We start from the raw sequence: 15,690 nt of genomic DNA, 5'->3' as shown, positions 1-15,690 counted from the left end.
AGGGGACTCTCTAGGGCTGAGGAGGTGCTGCTGACAGAAGCTAGGGCTCTGTGTGAAATTCCAAGGATACCTTTCTCCAAATTAAGCAAATGCTGGAAGTTAGTAATAGGAGTACAAACAGACCAACCATCCCATTTGGGAAGTATATATAAGGTCATCTGGAAAGATTTACAGTTGCCATTTGCCCATTTAAAATATAGTGAGGTGTTTTAAAGAGGGTTTGTTCAATTTACCAAAAGGGGAAAAGAAGAAACTTCTTATTGAACACATGAACACACACACATAGAGAAAGAAAAAGAACACACATACACACACAGAGAGACAGAGAGATAGAGAGAGAGACAGAGAGAGAGAGCCTGGCTTAATTTAGGGGTAAAGCAAAGAAGTGAGTACACTCACAACCTCAGCTATTGCTGGAGTTTACAACAATGACTCAAAGCGTAAGTTTAGGAACCACAGTGACTCTGCCTCTGTCATTTGGGGCAAGATTTAGTTCTTTCTGGGCCTGAGTGTCCTCACCTAAACAACTGGTATAATAATAACTGCCATCCACCACTACACAGAAACCTACCATAGGACCTGGTACATACAGAGTGGCTTAATATACAACATTTCTTTTTCTTGTTGATATAGTTATAGCAGTACATCTGAAAATCTGAAAGACATACCCATCATAGGCCCCACTGACAATCCTCTTGTTATCAAACCGGATGCATCGGACCAATTCTTCATGTCCCTCTAGGACTCTTAAACAGGCACCACATTCAATATCCCAGAGCCTTGAATGAAAAACAGACCTCTGTGAAACAATTTCCCACACATGATTCACACTATCTGTAAGTTTTTTATATCTGTTCCATACAGATATAATTTTTCACTATCTTGGAACTCTTTATTTCTATCTCACTTCCAGTACACACCACACATATAAAGCTATATGTATACATTTATACCATCTGTGTGTTTCCAAGCACTAACCTAGGAGGAAGCCTTACTTTTTATTCTATTTCCTTTTATATGATTTGAAACTGTTTTTAATCATGTGTCTGTATTACTATTTAAATAAAATCAACAAACAGGAAACGTCAATTCTATTTAGTTCTTAGGCATTCTCTTGATGTCTGAGTTGATAAAAACCATGTAGACAAATGGTGTAGGAAAGACTTTTCTGGGGAGACAGGGATTGTAGGCAGTAAAGGAGAAAAAGCACAGATGAGACAAGGTGGGAAGGGAGATATCACATACAGCCAGGGGGTAAAGCTTCCTCCCAAGGTAATTCTAGCACAGTGGAGTCCATGAGGACCACTGAGGTTAGAACCGGTGGACCAGCAGCTCTCTCTTGTTGAGGCCTGCGGATACTCCTTCCTTGATACTATATGCTGAATACTGGAATTGATGGTTTACAAGGTCAGAGTGGGAGACTGATTAGGTACACGCAGTGTTCTGGTGGAAATATAAACCCATTGACTACACCAAATCTTTTTCTCTGCATGTAACTCCATTCTGGAGTTAGAGATCTTTTTTCCTATTATGACTGATTTTCTACAGTATTTGCAGAAAAAAAAATCATAGCTAGTTAGCATGTACAAAATAAAGTGAGCAAATTAATTCTATCATAACTTTTTCTTAGCCTCTCTACCAATAATTCCTATGATACATCCAAAGATCATTTTATTACAGCTGCCCTTAGCAAATCTTAGTACCCGTGATGACAGCATCTCTAATCTGTGATCAAAGTCATTCAGTACTGCCTCTATGACTCCAAAGTGGTTCTCTTCTATAAGTTGCAGAGTAATACACATTACTATCTTGTAAAACCTCGACAATTCCAGTGAGGAGGTTAAGAACTGTTTACTGATGAAACATTAAGCAATACCACAAAGCGTGACAAATATAAGAGAATCAAGATTTAAGCTCTAAACTAACTTTATGGTATCTTAAAGCCTAAAATGATAAAGCAAACTTAAAGAGCCATTATAGCTTTTTTGTTATTTGCTTGCCTTTAAAAAAAAACTTTGTAATAATCTTAAACCCAATCTTTATTTTGAACGAACATTAGGCAATTTGGTTATAAACACCAAAGTTAAGTTTAGTAAAGCTTATATAAAGCTACTAGTATGTGTATTTTTTTTTAATAATCTTGAACCCTATCTTTATTTTGACCAAACATTAGTCAATTTGATTATAAACCAAAGTTAAGTTTAGTCACTTATGTAAAGCCACTAGAGTGTGTTAAGACAGTGGGGAAATGGCACAGGATAATTAAGTAGATATTGAAGGCATGTTCTTAACAAGATACAAAATGTCTAAGGTTAGTTATATTTATTAGAAAGCAAGGAGGCTGAGTGCTGGGAAGGAAAAATGGAGGTAAACGATCCAGCAGGAATGGATGATTCCATAATGCAGTCTTGGGAGAGAAAAATAAAGTACACTCCCATGTGTTAGGTAGGGAGGTGGGAGTTCACAGGTGACGGAAATCAGAGCGAGTTGGGCTGCAGCACCCTAGTCTGTTCTGAAGTGCTCTGATATTAAGTAATCCTGGGTGGAGTTGAGGTTAAAAAACTTTATGTACTTGGGGAACACTGGAAGACCACCCAGGGCATACATTGTTTTCCCACTTGAGTATACAGAGCCAAATACATTTCTAAAAGTTACCTAAAGCTTTCTTATCTGAAACATCCCATTTACTCTGAGTTGTTCTGAGCATTAAAACTAGGAGATGAGTCAACAACGTGGCAAAAATCAGCCTGCTCTGTCAGCACACCAACTTCTACCCACCTAATGGTATTATCTGATGATCCACTAACAACCAGCCGATCCCTGTACTGGAGACAGGCAATGCCTCGCTTGTGCCCATTGAGAGTACGGACAAATTCACAGGTGCTCGTGCTCCAGACCTGTATAACAAATTAACAATATTTTAAAGAATGAATGTGGAAAAGTCCTCCCACAATATGCCTTTCTTAAAAAGACAGCTTCTGAGAATGACCCAAATATGTGATTATAAAATACAGTGTCCTCTAACTCAAAGTTGGGAGGCTGGAGGGCAGACTAGACAGCATAACATTTTCTTTGGCTGCTGAGTAATAACACTGGAATGAAACACGGAGGGAAGTGAAGTCTCCAGTGGTTGAGATCTTTACAAAGAGAACATCTCCTAGATGGTTTGGATATTCATTTACCTGGAGGAAAGAGTTTGGGCCAGATTTTATGTTTTTACACCAGCTGACATGTCAAACCCAATGAAGCTAATGTAATAAAAAAGCTTCCAGCTGGGTACAGTGGCTCACACCTAATCCTAGCATTTCAGGAGGCTGAGGCGGGAGAATTGCCTGAGTTCAGGAGTTTGAGACCAGCCTGGGCAACGCAGTAAAACCTCATCACTACAAAAAATAAAACTAGCTGGGCGTGGTAGTGTACATCTGTGGTCCCAGCTATTTAGGGGGCTGAGGTGCGAAGATCACTTGAGCCCAGCAGGTTGAGGCTGCAGTGAGCCGTGTTTGCGCCACCATACTCCAGCTTGGGTGACAAAGCGAGACTTTGTCTCAAAAAACAAACAAAAAGTTTCATCTTTCATATCATCCTCTTTTCCAGCATATTTTCTTGAACAACTCCATTTGTTTTGACACATTACTTCTAATTGTATGTATGTAGAATAAATAATCCCCTCTTTTGTGATATCATCTGAAAGACTTAGATGTTCATAGACATCTCAATGTATTATTAGACAAATAAGGAGACACACAGCAACCAGAGTGCCCTGAATTATCTTAACAGCTGCATTTGCAGCTGAATGGGATAGATAAATATATCTCCACATGTAAAAGAATGGCATTGGACACCTACCTCATACCTTAAACAAAAATCTAACTCAAAATGGATCAAGGACCTACACGTACGCACTGAAACTATACAGTTTCAGTGTCTTGATAAATTGAACATCATCAAAATTAAAATCATTTGTGCATCAAAGGATACCATCAAAAAAGTGAAAAGGCAACCTACAGAAAGGGAGAAAATATTTTCAAATCATGTATCTCATAAGGGACTTGTGTCCAGAATATATAAAGAACTTATAACTCAACAATAAAAAGACAAATTATCAATTTTTAAAGTGGGCAAAGGATTTATAGACATTTCTCCAGACAAAGTACACAAATGGTCAATAAGCATACAACAAGTTGTTCAGCATCATCAGTAATAAGGGAATGCAAAGCAAAACCAGAGATACCACTGCACACTCACTAGGGCAGATAAAAGAAAAGAGACAAATAACAGCAAGTGTTGGCGAGGATATGGAGAAATCCTCCATGCTGGTATTATGAAACAGCTGTTTTGTAATAAAGCTCAGACCCTCTCAACTTCCAGGCACTGGTCTCATACCAATTGGTGTGACTGTGGGAGTAAGTTGCCACATATAAATCCTAGTTGTTTAGCTTCCCAACTATCCAATCTAAAGCCTGATGCTACACACTTTGTGATTTGTGGGGCTAGGTGTAAGAATGCTTTCCAGTGCTGGTCATGAAAAGGATGTTCTTTGTGCAAGCTGAAACCCCCACATACCACTGGCAGGACTGTAAAACGGTGCAGTGCCTTTGGAAAACAGTTTGGCAGTTCCACAAGCCTGGGCAACAAAGTGAGACCTGGTCTCTACAAAAAAAAAAAAAATGGGCAGGGGGGCGGGCCTGGTAGTGCCTGTACTCCCAGCTACACCGGGAGGCTTAGGTGGGAGCCTCAGGGGTCCCTGAGCTGAGGGACTGCTTGAGCCCAGGAGGTCAAGGCTGAAGTGAACCATGACTGTGTCACTGCACTCCAGCCTGGGTGACAGAGTGAGATCTGTCTTCAAAAAAAAAAAAAAAGTTAAACAGAGGGTTACCATCCTAAGAAAATTAAAAACATGAAAACTTCTACACTAATATTTATAGCAGCATCATCTGTAATAGCCGAAAAAATAGAAACAACTAAAATGTCTATCAACTAATAAACAGAAGAACAATGAAATTTTATTCAGCCATTGGAAACAACAAAGAACTGGCTGGGTGTGGTGGCTCATGCCTCTAATCCCAACACTTTGGAAGGCCAAGGAATGCTTGAGGCCAGGAGTTCAAGACTAGTCTGGGCAATATAGCAAGACCCCATCTGTACTTAAAACAACAATAACAACAACAACAACAACAAAATCGGGACAAAGCTGATAGATGCTACAAAGCACATGGATGAACCTTGAAAACATTACACTAAGCACAGAGGAGAATAAAGATCTTGCCAGGTACCAGGTTGGTATAAGCCACCTCTGCTTTCTCTCTGTTCTAAAAGGGACAGGAGGAGGCTGGGTTATGACTGCAGACATACTTACTTTGATGGTCCTGTCACCAGAGGCGGACACAATGTACTTGTCGTCAAAGTCTACTACATTGACAGCAGCCCGGTGGCCAACCAGGACACGGCGTAAAGTGATATCGGTCGCAGAAGCCATGTCCCACACAGCAATGGAGCGGTCCTTGGAACAGGTCACCATCAGTCCATTGCTGAAGCGTAAGTGCAGTACGGCCTCATTGTGGTGGATCAATGTGTTAAGAACTTCACCCGTGTTCACATCCCACACCCTAGGAGAGAAGAGAAAAAGCATGATGCTTAATTACGGAGACAGCCAGGAAATGATTCTGGCATCTGAGCTCTGTCTGGGTCTGCAATGGCTTGGATATGGTATGTCTGACTCTACCAAATCTCATGTTGAAACTGATCCTCAGGGTTGGAAGTGGGGACTGACAGGAGGTGTCTGGGTCATGGCGGTGGATCCCTCACGAATGACTTGGTGCCATTCTCATAGGAGGGAGTTCACTCTTAGTTCTGAGAGAACTGGCTGTTGACAAGAGCCTAGCAGCTCCGCCCTCTCTCTTGCTTCTCTCTCACATGTAATCTGCATACACTGGCTCGCCTTTGCCTTCTGCCATGAGAAGTAGCTCGAAGCCTTCATCAGAAGCAGGTGCTGGTGCCATGCTTCTTGCAGAGCCTGCAGAACCATGAGTCAAATAAACCCCTTTTCTTTTATAAATTACCCAGCCTCGGGTATTCATTTACAGCAACACAAATAGACTAAGACAGGGTCCATTCTTAATGAACCTAAGGGCATGATTAAAAGGTGCCCCTAAAAAGCAATTTCTTTATTTGCTGAGAAGTGCTGAGATGGTTTCAGAAAAGGTGGCTAATTCTGGCTCTGCTCGAGTTTAGGTATATTTAGCAGTCAGGTATTCAGGGATGGTGTTTGCAGGCTCATGCTGATGGCAAAAGACAATTCCTCAAGAAAGCAGATTTTGTATTGAGTCTGAGATAAAAGGAAGAAGGAGCCTTGTTGGCTGAAGAACTGAGAATGGTTCCAAGCTTACAGTTCTTGTTGACCTCTGGCAGACCTCTGAGTCTATTATTTATCCACTGCAAACTGGGTAAGTCATGATGCCTCATCAATCACCACATCCACTTCTTTACTCAGCTGCTTTATGGACAAAGCCAGGGTCTCCCAATTGCTTCGTATGTCCAGGGATTTGGGGGCAGCACTTCCACATCATGGCTTTTCTGTAACCCTCATCTCCTAAGAGGACAAGTTCACACAGGGCAGAGGGGAAAAGACTCAGGCCTCTGAGGCTGAGACATGATCTCTGGCAGAAGCAGTGGTATGGAAGCACTGAGTCCAGGAGAGGGTACCAGGCATGCTTCAGGCAGGGGTGGTGATGCTTCAGGCAGGGGTGGTGACGCTTCAGGCAGGGGTGGTGACACTTCAGGGAGGGGTGGTGACGCTTCAGGCAGGGGTGGTGAAAGAGTCCGGGAGTGACTCCTGGAAGTGAGTGTCTCCTCTCTGCTCTGGACCACAGTTTCCCAAAAGAAGAAAGCCAGCCTAATACTTGGTATATGCTCTTACAGGAAAGCATGTTGTCATCTCTATAATGAACAGCAACAGGAATAGAACACCCTTAACAAAAATTAGCTCTCCTGCCTAATTTGCTCAAACATATCTACAATAAAAGTTTGAAACACAGCATGTAAAAATGTAAGTGTGTGTATGCCTCTCCCAGAGGAGGATGTCAATCTCAGACTTTCTCAGGGAAGGCTTACAAGTTAAGACCAATGAAGCCAGATCACTCACCTCACCGTAGAATCTGAAGAGCCGGTTACAATGACACGCTCATCATACTGCAGACAGAGGACAGAGCCTGTGTGTCCCGTTAACACTTTCAAACATTCCAGGCTGGTTTTATCCCAAATCTATTGAGACAAGAATAGCCACAAACGATGATTTATTATACTATATTTTGATGAATGTTACTGTCCCACTTTATGTTCTGATTATAAAATAAAACACACTTGGGTTACAGTAAGTAAGAAACACTGAATATCAAACAGGTAAGAAATGACAGTTAGGAATACAGACAATAGTGATTAACTACAAGGATAGATGTGCTATTTTGCTTAATTTGAACCCTTAGCTATTGATCTTATTACACTTATCAACAGCCTCATAAAGGGGACTTTTTAAAAATAAAATCTGTGAAAAGAATTCGCTCACTGGCTGGGTGCTGTGGTTCATGCCTATAATCCCAACATTTTGGGAGGCAGAGACAGAAGGATCGCTTGAGCCCAGAAGTTCAAGACCAGCCTGGGCAACATAGCAAGTCAATCTCCATGAATGTGTGTGTGTGTGTGTGTGTGTGTGTGTGTGTGTATTTTTTTTTTAAATTAGCCAGGCGTGGTGGTGTGTGTCCCTGTAGTCCCAGCTACTCAGGAGGCTGAAGTGACAGAATTGCTTGAGCCCAGAAGGCAAGGCTTCAGTGAGCTATAATCACACTACTGTACTCCGGCCTGGGTGACAAAGCAGAACCCTGCTTTGTCATTTTATTTTTATGTCTCGTAAAAATAAATAAATTAATAAAAAAAGAACTGGCTCACTCTCTGGAAAGCAACATGACAACATTTATTAAGACCTTTTACAAATGCATACCCCTACATTTACAAAAATAAAAAGTGGAAAATGAAATGTCCATCATTTCATAAAAGTCTCAAAGTAAACTATGAAAAGTGTTTAATGAGAAAAGACCATGCTTTATTACAAAGCTAAGCATTTTTAAAAAATCAGAATAAAAATTATCTATAAAGTGACACAATGACTATATTTTAGAAAAGGAAAAAAGGATTAAAGGAGGTAAAATGTTGTCAACAGTTGTTTTCATGCTGAGTGTTCCTCTTCTCGCTTCTTTTACTGCCTCCATAGATTTGTCTTTTCCAGAATGTCACAGAGTTGGAATCATACAGTATGAAGCCTTTTTACATTGGCTTCTTTCACACAGTAATACATACTGAAGGTTCCTCCCTGTCTTTTCATGGCTTGATATACATTCCTTTTTCGTGCTGAAGATTATCCCATTGTCTAGATATACTACAGTTTATTTATCCATTCACCTACTGAAGGACACCTTGGTTGCTTCCAAGTCTGGGCAATCATCAGTAAAGCTGCCATAAACATCTGGGTGCAGGTTTTTGTGTAGATGTAAGTTTTTGACTCCGTTGTGTAAATACTAAGTAGCAACACTGCTGGATCATATGGTAGAAGTATGTTTAGTTTTGTAAGAACTGCCAAACTGCCTTCTGAAGTGGCTGTACCATTTTCTGTTTCCACCAGCAATGAATGAAAGTTCCTGTTCCTATTGCTCCACATTCTTGCCAGCATTGGGTGTTGTCAGTGTTCTGGATTTTGGCCACGCTAACAGGTGTGTAGTAGTGTCTCACTGTTATAATTCACATTTCCCTGATGACTTACAATGTGGAACATCTTTTCACATGCTTATATGCCATCTGTATATTGGTGAGATGTCTGTTAAGGTCTATGTCTTATTTTTAAAAATCAGGTTAATCTAATTGTTTATTTTCTTACTGCTGAGATTCAAGAGTTCTTTGTATGTCTTTTGCATATATTTTCTCTAGTCTGTGGCTTGTTTTCTCATTCTCCAGACAACGTCTCTCACAGAAATTTTTAATTTTAACAAAGTCCAGCTTATTAATTCTATATTTCATGGGTCATGCCTTTGGTATTATATCTAAAAAGTCATCAACAAACTCAAGATCATCTAGATTTCCTCCTATGTTATACTCTACGAATTTTATGGTTTTGTGTTTTACAATTAGGTCTTTAATCCATTCTGAGTTAATTTTTGTGAAGTACATAGGATCTGTGTTTACATTGTTTAGGGGTAAGGGAGGCAATATGGTATCTAATTGCTTCTGCCCCATTTGTTGAAGACACAATCTTTTCTCCACTGTATTGTCTTTGCTCCTTTGCAAAAGATCAGCTGACTATATTTATGAAGGTATATATTTCTGGGCTCTCTATTCTGTTCCATGGATCTAGTTGTCCATTCTGTTGCCAGCACCACACTATTGTGATTACTGCAGTTTTACAGTAATTCTTGAAGTACGGTAGTGTTAGTCCTCTGTCTTTATTCTACTTCAATATCATGCTGGTTTTTGCTTCTCCATATAAACATTACAGTCAGCTGGTAGATATCCACAAAATAACCTGCTGGGATTTTGACTGAGACTGCATTGAACCTATAGACCAATTTGGGAAGAAATGACTGACATCCTCACAATAGTCTTCCCACTCATGAGCGTGAAATGTCTCTCCCCATTTATTTAGTTCTTTGATTTCTTTAATCAGTCTTACAGTTTTCTTCACATAGATCTTATACATATTTTGTTAGATTTATACCTAAGTATTCCATTTTGGTGGGGGGATGCTAATATAAATGTTACTGTGTTTTTTGAGATGGAGTCTCACTCTGTCACCCAGGCTGGAAGTGCAATGGCGCGATCTCGGCTCACTGAAACCTCCACCTCCCAGGTTCAAGCGATTCTCCTGCCTCAGCCTCCTGAGTAGCAAGACTACAGGCGCCCACCACCATGCCTGGCTAATTTTTGTATTTTCAGAAGAGATGGGGCTTTGCCAGTTGCCAGGTTGGCCAGGCTGGTCACGAACTCCTGACCTCAGATGATCCACCCACCTCGGCCTCCCTGAAGTGCTGGGATTACAGGCGTAAGCTACTGCGCCCAGCCATGTTATTGCGTTTTTAATTTCACATTCCACTTGTTCGTTGCTGGTATATGGGTAAGCAAATGACTTACGTATATTAATCTTGTATCCGGCAAACCTGTTATAATCATTTACTAGTCCTAGGAAGTTTTTTTGTTGATGCTTTCATTTTTTTCTATAATCATGTCATCTACAAGCAAAGACAGTTCTAATGCTTCCTTCTCAATTTGTATACCTTTTATTTCCTCTTGACTTATTGTGTTATCTAGGAGTTCTAATACAATGTTGAAAAGTAGTGGTGAGTGGGGACATCTTTGTCTTTTTCCTGATCTTAGTGGGAAAGTTTCATATTTCCCAGCACTGTGTATGAATGTTAGCTATAGGCTTTTTGTAGATACTCTTTATCAAGTTGAGGAAGTTCCCCTCTATTCAGTTTACTAAGGGTTTTTATCATTAAAGAGTGCTCAATTTTGTCAAACGCCTTTTCTGCATATATTGACGTGATTTTCTTCTTTGGCTTATTGATATGACGGATTACATTAATTGACTTCTGAAGGTTAAACATGAAGATATTGGTCTGTGGTTTTCTTAGAATGTCTTTATCTAGTTTAGTACTAAGGTAAGGATGGCCTCATAGAATGAGTGATGAAATATCCTCTCTTCTATCTGCTGGAAGAGATTGTAGAGAACTGATGTAATTTCTTACTTAAATGTTTGACAGAATTCACCAGTAACCCATCTGGGCCTAGTGCTTTCTGTTTTGGAAGGTAATTAATTATCGACTCAATTTCTTCAACAGATAAAGGCCTATTCAGATTATCTATTTGTTTTTATGTCAATTTTGGCAGATTGTGTCTTTCAGGGAATGAATTCATTTCATATAAATTATCAAATTTGTAGATATATTATTTTATTATTCATTTAATGCTCATGAGACCTATAGTGATGTCTCCTCTTTCATTTCAATATCAGGAATTTAAGTCCTCTTTTTTCCTATGTTAGCATAGCTAGGAGCTTATCAATTTTACTCATCTTTTCAAAGACACATCTTTTGGTTTCCTTAATTTTTTCTATTGACTTCCTGTTATCAATTTCACTGATCTCTGCCCTAATTTTCATTAACTCTTCTATTCTGCTTACTATGGATTTAAACTGTTCTTTTTCTAGTTTCCTAAGGCAGAAGCTTAGATGACTGATTTTAGTCTGTCTTCTTTTCTAATATATGTACTCAAAACTATAAAATTCTAAGCTTTCACTGCATCCCACAGATTTTGATAACTTGGGTTTTCATTTTCATTTAGTTATACCCACCCACACATGCACACATGTGCACACACACAGGGAAGGAGCAGAGAAAGTCTCACACTGTCACTCAGGCTGAAATACAGTGACACAATCACAGCTTATTACAGCCTTTGACTTCCCAGGCTCAGGTGATCCTCCCACCTCAGCCTCTTGAGTAGCTGGGACTACAGATGCATGCCACAATGCCCAGCTAATGTTTTTTAATTTTTTTGTAGAGACAGGGTCTCCCTATGTTGCCCAGGCTTGTCTCAAACTTCTGGGCTCAAGCAATCCTCCCACCTCAGCCTCCCAAAGTGTAGGGATTACAGACATGAATCACTGTGCCCAGCCTCAAAATATTTTTGAGATTTCTTCTTTGATCCATGTGTTATTTAGAATTATGTTACTTAAAGTATTTAGGAATTTTTCCAGCTTCTTTTTGTTACTGATTTCTAGTTTATATCCACTTGTGGTATGATCGGACATTCTATTAATTTCTAGCCTTTCATTTTTTTACTGATTTTTTATTTTTTATTTTTCCATAAGCTATTGTACAGGTAGTATTTGGTTACCTAAGTTCTTTGGTGGTGATTTGTGAGATTCTGCTGCACCCATCACCCAAGCAGTATATACTGCACCATATTTGTAGTCTTCTATCCCTCGCCCCCCCTCCCACTTGTCCCCCCAAGTCCCCCAAGTCCAATGCATCATTCTTATGCCTTTGTGTCCTCATAGCTTAGCTCCCAGATAACAGTGAGAACAATATGATGTTTGGTTTTCCATTCCTGAGTTACTTCACTTAGAATAACAGTCTCCAATCTCATCCAAGTCACCGCAAATGCTGTTAATTCATTCCTTTATATGGCTTCATAGTATCCCATCTTATATACATCAATCACAGTTTCTTCATCCACTCGTTGAGTGATGGGCATTTGGGTTGGTTCCACAATTTTGCAACTGTGAATTGTGCTGCTGTAAACATGCATGTGCAAGTGTCTTTTCTGAATAATGACTTCTTTTCCTCTGGGTAGACACCCAGTAGTGGGATTGCTGGATCAAATGATAGTTCTACTTTTAATTCTTTAAGGAATCTCCACACTGTTTTCCATAGCGGCTGTACTAGTTTACATTCCCACTAGTGGTGCAGAAGTGTTCCCTGTTCACCACATCCACACCAGCATCTACTGTTTTTTAATTTTTTGATTATGGCCATTCTTGCAGGAGTGAGGTGGTATCACATTGTGGTTTTGATTTGCATTTCTCTGATCATTTTTTCATGTTTGTTGAGCATTTTTTCGTATGTTGAACATTTTTTCATACGTGTGTTGACTATTTTGTATATCTTCTTTTGAGAATTGTCTATTCGTGTCCTTAGCCCACTTTTTGATGGAACTGTTTGGGTTTTTTTCTTGTTAATTTGAGTTCATTGTGTTTGTTTTTTTCTTACCAGGTCAGCCAGGTTCTATAAAATCTCAGCACTTTAGGCTCTGGCTAAGCAGTTCCTACTGAAGGTAGACCTTGTCAAGAAGTACAGAATAACCTAGTATAGGTAAAAAGGTTTATTATCCCTCCCCACTGCTGGAAACACAAGGGGATTTTTTCTGTGATAATCACTGACAGAACCTAGTAGAGCTCTTGGAGGTAAAACTCACAAAAGTGTGGTGGGGAGCCCTGATGACTGGCTCCTCCTCAGTTTATATTTCTCAGACTTGTCCCACACTGAACCTCCAGCAATTTTTCAATTACAGTTCAGGTTACTCTACCTAGGCACTGGTTCTCCTGGATGTTGCTGCACCAGTGAGTTATGATTCTCTGTATTTGCCTGTCTCTCCAATTTGTGGGGCAGCAGCTTCTCCTGTGACCTCACTTCTCTTACAAATCTGAATAGAATGGCTGATTTTTCAGTTTGTTCGGATTTTTACTTGTTGTCAGGACAAGCAGCACCTTCTTACATATCAAACCCACTCCCTTCTTTTAATCTTTCCAGTGTTTCCAAGTTATCGATATTGTTGATATTTCATGGGAGATGAGAATGTTTTCAAAGATTGAACTATTAAAAATAGACTGTGCACCTATTTCTTGACATGTACAACAATACCATCATAATTTGCAGTGACTCTATAGTTTACTGTAAATGAACAAGATTTTATAAATGATGTAGACACTGAAGTATAATATCTTATTTTTAAAGTGATTAGTGATCAAGGATTGGCGCAGAATAAGGTAAAAAAAGGTTTCCAACCACTGGTCTAGATAATCTCTTCAAAGCGTACTTCTGCTCTACTATTCTATGTCTTATAAATCAAATGGATGCACCACAATTAAGGGAATTCTTTTGAAAATACATCTAGTGTAAATGAATTCCAAGCCCACAGCCAGACTATGCTTTGACAAGGCTGTTGTAAACCATTCTTATCTATTTCTTAAAGAAAAACTACCAGTATTAAATAGTAGCATATGTCACACTTTCTAGAGATACTGGTAGCCACAGATAAGGGCTATCAAGTATACGTAAAAATAGAGTTCTGTGGGCCAGGAGCAGTGGCTCACACCTGTAATCTCAGCACTTTGGTAGGCCGAGGCAGGCGGATCACTTGAGGTCAAGAGTTTGACACCGCCTGGCCAGCATAGCGAAACCTCATCTCTACTAAAAATACAAAAAATTAGCCAGGCCTGGTGGCAGGCACCTGTAGTCCCAGCTACACAGGAGGCTGAGGGAGGACAATCGCTCGCTTGAACCCAGGAGGTGGAGGTTGCAGTGAGCCGAAATCGTGCCACTGCAATCCAGCCTGGGCAATACAGAGAGACTCTGTCTCAAAAAAAAAGAAAAAAAAATTAAAAATAGAGTTCCGTGGTCAAATAAGTTTTGAACTTGGGAAACACTGGGTGTCTCTATTGTAGGCATCCTCAGAGCCTTTATATGCCACTGTGTCCTGTGAATTTATAAGCTGGAAACATAGCATGTAGTGTTATCTAAACTTCTTTGGAGGGCATTATTCTCTGCCTAGAATGCCTGCTAACATCCTCTAGATTCACATCCACAGAATATCTTTTGGCAATCACTGCCATACACATAGGAAACCAACAGAACAGTTTCTTATATTCTATAACTGAAGAGTGTGTTTGACCTAGGTAGCTGAATTACTAAAATTCCACTATTTCACTCTTTAAAAAACAAACAAAAAATAAAAATTAAAAAAAAAAAAAAAGGCAGAAAAGCTTTATTTCACCCAAAGTAGAACAATAACAGAAAACAAGGCCAAGATGGAGAAAGCCCACTGCAACCTATCTCTCCAGTTGATTATAACTAAAAACTCCTGATAAAAACTAGTTGAGAACTCTGAAAAGTCAGGGAGAAGGCAGATGTGGCAAGGGGTCAAAATGTGAAGAAACAATCCGCATGGGGGTGAATTTGCCATTATTTTTGTTTGTTGTTTTCTCTTTTCTTTGTGGCTTTTTTTTTTCTTTCTGTTTTTTGTTTTGTTTTTTCAAATTGAGACAGAGTCTTGCTCTGAATTGCAGTGGTGTGATCCTGGCTCACTGCAACCTCTGCCTCCTGGGTTCAAGCAATTCTCATGCCTCAGCCCCCCGAGTAGCTGGGATTACAGGTGCCCACCACCACGTCTGGCTAATTTTTTGTATTTCTAGTAGAGATGGGGTTTCACCATGTTGGCCAGGCTGGTCCTGAACTCCTGGCCTCAAGTGATCCACCCATCTCAGCCTACCAAAGTGCTGGGATTACAGGCATGAACCACCAACACCTGGCTTTTTCTTTTCTTTCTATTGTGGCTTTCGCTCAAAGGCAGGCCCTGACCAGGAAGCTATAGTGAAATAGCAATACATGCAGCTAAAGTTCTGAAAGAAATCCCTCTTTCTAGGCAGAGGGGCTGGAAAAGGAGATCCCTGGGGGTTTCTTTTCTCTCTTTTCTCATAGGGCTCACGGCTCCAGTCATGAAGATGCACTGCAGAACAATGGAAAGGATAACAAAAATTCCAACAGTGACCCAATTTTTCTGGCCAGAGGAAAAGGAAAAAAAGTGTCCTTATGAGCTGAAGAGACGTAGGGAAAACCAAGAGGAAAAAACTAGAAATAAAAGAACCCAAACAACACATGACTTGGGCTTACCCTTGAGCTGTATATGCACAGAACGGACTGAACCAGCACAGCAAAGGCTGTATAGCTGAGCTGATATTTCAAGCACTGCTGAAGCCTCAGATTAACCTCTGAGTAGTGAAAGCCCATGACAGACCCAAAGTGGCACGGCAAAGGCTTTGAACAGTGGAAAAGAGATTAGAACCATCCCCCCAACCCCTCTAATGATGCCAAG

General features: G+C 40.1%; 1 protein-coding gene across 7 annotated transcripts in view; it reads right to left on the bottom strand.

Moving 5' to 3' along the window:
- Window positions 1-15,690, bottom strand: part of FBXW11 (F-box and WD repeat domain containing 11) — a 138,294-nt gene that overhangs the window by 8,902 nt on the left and 113,702 nt on the right. For all 7 annotated transcript variants that reach the window (XM_038010414.2, XM_038010427.2, XM_008015297.3 and 4 more), the window contains 4 exons: window positions 7,142-7,260; window positions 5,357-5,606; window positions 2,779-2,897; window positions 669-779 (listed from right to left, as the gene is read on the bottom strand). In XM_038010414.2, coding sequence (XP_037866342.1) covers window positions 669-779; window positions 2,779-2,897; window positions 5,357-5,606; window positions 7,142-7,260 — 599 coding nt within the window. The remainder of the gene's footprint in view (window positions 1-668; window positions 780-2,778; window positions 2,898-5,356; window positions 5,607-7,141; window positions 7,261-15,690) is intronic.

This window comes from Chlorocebus sabaeus, chromosome 23 (genome assembly GCF_047675955.1).
Source record: "Chlorocebus sabaeus isolate Y175 chromosome 23, mChlSab1.0.hap1, whole genome shotgun sequence".
Lineage (NCBI taxonomy): Eukaryota > Metazoa > Chordata > Mammalia > Primates > Cercopithecidae > Chlorocebus > Chlorocebus sabaeus.
This window is presented reverse-complemented; position numbering and strand designations above follow the sequence as displayed.